At 25.2% G+C, this 5,387-nt stretch overlaps 1 protein-coding gene across 1 annotated transcript in view; it reads right to left on the reverse strand.

Annotated features, from left to right (window-relative positions):
- Phum_PHUM440260 (limbic system-associated membrane protein precursor, putative) overlaps positions 1-1,804 on the reverse strand; it is a gene marked incomplete at both ends in the record, with an annotated part of 32,884 nt that extends 31,080 nt beyond the window's left edge. The window contains 2 exons of the mRNA XM_002429534.1: positions 1,298-1,432; positions 1,756-1,804. Coding sequence (XP_002429579.1) covers positions 1,298-1,432; positions 1,756-1,804 — 184 coding nt within the window. The remainder of the gene's footprint in view (positions 1-1,297; positions 1,433-1,755) is intronic.
- Between the last annotated feature and the right edge of the window lie 3,583 nt (positions 1,805-5,387).

Genomic DNA, 5,387 nt, shown 5'->3' on the forward strand with positions numbered 1-5,387 from the left:
TAAAATAATTAACAAAAAAAAAAAAAAAAAAAGAAAAAAAAAGGTTACATACATTATTAACAATTATAACTTTTTAATTAAAAAAAAAAAAAAAGTAAAATGGCGAAAACCTCGGCAATAATAATTAAAAAAGAAAAAAAAGATAATTAATAACAATGAATAATAATTTATTCATAATAATAATAACGGTATTTCCCATTCCCCCTCTTCCATCGCCTCCCTACCACTAATACCACCACCACCACTCTCTTCATCCCCTACCTTCGTCTCCCTTCCCAAAGAAAAAAAAATCAATTAAAATTAACTTTCGTTACATTAACGAATTCGGTTTTGTAGAGTTGCGACACGCACGCCACACGCACTTTTTTCATCGTCTCAAAAATGATATTCCAACGTGTTTTTTTTTTTTTTTTGTTAACAAAAATAAATTTAAACAAATTATTTACGACCAAAAAAATTTCTCTGTAAATCTTTCACCGGATACAACCATTTAATTTATTTTACGACAAAAAAAACAACAAACAAAAAAAAATTATTTATTTTTACGGCGATAAATTTTTAATATGCGACAGACAGACGTTATGGCGACACTTGAAAAAAAAAATTTTTTTTTTTAAAAAGAAAATGATTGGCAAAGAAATTAAATTAGTCTCACACGTACACGCACACGCACATGCACACGCATTACATTAGAGACAAGAAATGTGACAGTTATCTTTGTGCGTTTACCTATCAAAACTCTTTCTCTCTCTCTCTCACCTGACAGTTAAAAAAAAAAAATGTCTTAAATTTCATTACGACGACGATGGTGATGATGATGATGATGATGATAATGATGATAACAATGAAAGCAGAAGAAAAGGAAAAAAAAAAAAATTTTCTGGAAAAACTGTCAAAAAATTACACAGTCGATATTATTTTTTTTTTTTTATGATTGGCATAAAAATATTATTTGGCACGTTTTTTTTTTTTTTTTAAATAAAAATAATAATAATAATAATGATAAAAATTTGACTCATGCCAAATTGTTCGATTGTTTGTCGTCGTTTGTTTCCAAAAAAAAAAAAAAATTTTCGTTTGTTTTTAACGATTATGGATTATAAAATTAAATAAATTTTTTTTTTTAAATTATTCTTTTACCACTCCCTACTCCTCCTCCTTCTTCTTCCCCAAAAAAAAAATTGAGAAAGTTTGGAATTAAATGATTTTCTACGACACTTCTTTTCCTGTGCCCCCCCCCCCCAAAAAAAAGGTCAAAGGTAAAAAAAAAAAAAAAATTAAAAATGAAAAAACTTACCTAAATTACTGACTTCGCATGGTAAAACAACCGTGTCTTTAATGACTATTTTAAATGTTCGTCCGGCAATTGCAAATGATGGCTCGTTTACTTCATTGATTTGACGAAGTGGGATTTTATTATCACTTAATACTCCTGCAAAGAAAACAAAAAATTATGATAATTACGATAATGATAATAAAAATCAAAATAAAAAATAAAAAGGAAAAAAACAGTAAAAGGGAGGGGATAAAAAAAAAAGGAATTTTTTTTCATTCCTTTGTTCATTCGAAGACAATTAATTATTTATCATTCAATGAAATGAAATTAAGAAAGAGAAAAATAATATTCTGGTTACAAAATTTTATCTCGAGAAAAACTCGTGAAATGTGGCGAAAATAACATTTATAAAACCGTATCTTTCCTTTTTACTTTTCTCTTTTACCCCCCCCCCAACCCCGACCCCTTCGCCCTCACACCACCACCACCACAATGAGCATCCAAAAAGGAATCCTTTTCCCTCCACATCTTTCCCCCTTCCAGCATCTTCTTTCTCGCTCCTTTCTTTCTTCGTTTTATTTCTGGCGTTTTATTTTAATCTTCCGCCATCACTTTCCATTTAGATACACTCATCATCATCATCATCGTGTTTCTTCTTCAGTGGTTCCCTCACCCCCATCCTCCACACCCAACCCCCCGCTTATTCATTCGATTGAAATTTCTTGTTAATTAATTATTTATCGATATGAAATGAGTGCGTACGGGCGCGTTTAATTAATTATTATTATCATTTCGATAATTATTATTAATTTATTTTCTTTCTTTTTTAAAAGTTTTACACAAACAAACAAACAAACAGACAAACGAACAAACGATGATTTTTTTTTTAAATATTAATAAATCGATGTAAGGTTTACACTCATAACCATCATCATCATTTTTTTCTTATATTATTTTCAGTCGTTTACGAAAAAATCGGGGAGGGGGGAGAAGGAAATCATCATTATTATTATTATTATTACGTCCGTGTTCGTAATCATCATCATCATCTTTGTCATAATATTTTTTATTCTCTCTCTCTCTCTCTCTCTCTCTCTCTCTCTCTTTCTGTACGTTTAAGATAAAAAAAAAAAGGAAAAGTTTTACGAAATTTATTTTTTACAACAATAACATTGTTCACCGATTTGAAAAAAAAAATTCCTTTTTTTCTCCTCCTTTTTTCCTTTTTTTTCTCATTCCTTTTCTTTTTTTCCTTTTATTCTTTCCATTTTTTCTTTTTTTCTATGTGCTCTTTTACTTTTATTTATATATATATTATATAATTTTTTTTTATTACTTTTGGCTTTAGTAATAATTACTCAAAGGTAAAAAGTATAAAAATTTAATTTATTATTATTATTATTATCATTATTATTATTATTATATTTTTTTTTGTTAGTTGAGTTGTGAGTTTTCGATAACATTATTGAATAAAAAAAAAAAAAACCTTTTTTAATAATAATAATGGTTATAAAAATAAAAAAAAGGGAAGATTTCTTTCCTTTTTTTCTTTTCCTTTTTTTTCTTTTATTATTCCTTTGGCTTTTACCCTTTTTCTCTCTTAAATGGAAAGCAAAAAAAAAAAAAAAGAAAAAAGAAAAATGTAAAAGGTTTAATTTTACAAAAAAAAAAATTTTTTTTATTTAAAATTCGATGATGAAAAAAAAGGAAAGAAAAAAGGAAAGAAAAAAAGGAAATTTTCCTTTTTTTTTATTTAAAAATCGTTTATTATTCGTATCTTAATTTCTTAATACGTTAAACATTTTTTTTCGTAGTGTAAAACAACTTTGATCGGTTAAATTTACGAAGGAGATAAAAAAATTTTTCTCCGGTACAAACAAACAACAACAAAAAAAACAAACCAACAAACAAAAACAAACAAACCAAAAAAAATTTTTTTCTTTTTAAATTTTAAATCGTTTTTATTTTTTTTTTATCGTTTAATATCATTAAAAAAAAATTTGTTTCGTTTTATTTTTTTTCTATTTTACCGACGACGTTAAATTTCCGACGTGGAATCTTCTAGAACAATTTTTTTTTTTTATAATAAATCATAACGTCTAAATTTACACAGAGTAATAAATCTTAATTTTTTTTTTTTCACGAGGGGTTTTTTTAAAAAAAAAAAAAAAGAAAATTTCCTGTCGTATGAAAAGTTATTATTTAATTATTAAATAAGTGATAATTTCCTCCACCTCCCCTTCCCTCTCCTCTTCCCTCCCAGTCCTCCTTTTTTTCTTCGAACCCCAATAATCAACCCCTAATTACGACAAATTTTTTTTTTATTTTACGACCCTTTATAAAAAAAAAAAAAAAATTAAAAATCTTAATTTTACACTGATTGGACTCAACACAATTAAAATCCAAATAAAAAAAAAATCGAAATCGAAAAAGGGCAATTAACTATCGATAAATAAAATAAAATAAAATGGAGAAACCCTGAAATTAAATTTGTCGCCCACTAAGTTAATTTTTTTTTTTTTTTTTTTTTCATATAATAAAATCAAACGACTTTTTTTTTTTTTAATAAAAATATAAAAATTAAAATGATTCGATTATATTTTAAATGAAAAAAAAAAAAAAAAATCAATAATAATTGTTTGTTTCATTCGATTGATTAAACAAACGATTTTTTTAACAAACAACAAACGAACAAACGCACTCATAAAAAAAAAAAAAAAAAAAAAAAAAAAAACTAAAACGTATTTTGTTTTTCGTTTTAACAAACGATCTCTACTCATAAAACGAAACGAATTTATTGGGAAAATTCAAACCAAAAAAAAAATTAATTTTTATTTTCTAACATGTTGGCACCACTGTTTAAATTACAAAAAAAAAAAAGTAGCGAATTTATTAATGAAAAAAAAAAAAAAAAAAAAAATTTTCATCTTTCGAATATTCTTTTCAACGTAATTCATCTTTCTAATATTCATTATTATTATTATTATTATTACTCTTTTTGTTTCGAAATCTTTCTGAAACGGATAAAAAAAAAAAGATGGCGTCGATTCGAATCGAACTAACTAATCAAGGGGTTAACACAAAAAAAAAAAAAAAAAAATGAGAGCAAATGTTTTTGGCTCTTTTAAAACTGTGGGAATCAACTGGTGTGTTGAAATATTTACGAGAACAAAGACTTTTATTAACTCTCGTCGTCATCCTCGTCTTTGTCATCGTCTTTACTTCCCTTATTTCTTATAATTTTTTTTTTTTCCAAACAAAACAACGCACAAAAAAAAAAAAAACAAATTTTTTCGTCTGCTAACTAATAATAATAATAATAATGATGATGACAAACAACGTCGTCGTCGTCGTAGAAAGTAAAAAAAAATTTTTTTGTTGTGGTTGTAAAGTAATGACTGACTTGTCGTTATTACTTCATTCATTCATTTATTTTTATTATTTTTTAATAATACATAAATTTTATGTAAGTAAGTTATTAATAAATAAAATAATGATAATAAGTCATCTATCACAGCGTGAAATATATTTTAATAAAACTCAGCGGGGAATTGTTCTTTTTTTTTTCCTTTCGTTTCTTTTTTCTTTTTTTTTTTTTGGAAATGATTGTAGTCATTACGACGACGACGATGACGACAACAACAACAATAACAAACAACTCAACACGCTTTGAAATGTTACAAACAGAAAAATAAAAAATAAAAAAAATTTTATTACCAAATAAGTTATCAATTATCGTTCGTATTTCACGCGAAAAACAAATTAAAAAGCAATTAATTAAAAAGAGAGAAAATTTTTTTTTGTTAAGTTGGCAGGATTGATTTTACGAAAATTTTTTTTGTCGTTAATATTGGCAATATGAAAAAACAATAAACGATGATAATAATAAAAAAATTTTCTTAAAATTTTCCGTATCCAATTTGATTTTTAAAATTTTTAAAAAAATTTTCATTTTTTTTTTGTTTTTTAAAAGACTAGTTTTACTTATTTAAATTTTAACGCGCGCGTATGTTTTCTTACAAAAAAAATTTATTATCATTATTATTATAAGGATGCGAAGAAGGAGTATAAATATATTTGTAGTTTATTTTAGAAAAGAAAAAGAGATTTC

The sequence above is a fragment of the Pediculus humanus genome, genomic scaffold (genome assembly GCF_000006295.1).
Source record: "Pediculus humanus corporis 1103172108210 genomic scaffold, whole genome shotgun sequence".
Taxonomy (NCBI): Eukaryota; Metazoa; Arthropoda; class Insecta; order Psocodea; family Pediculidae; genus Pediculus; species Pediculus humanus.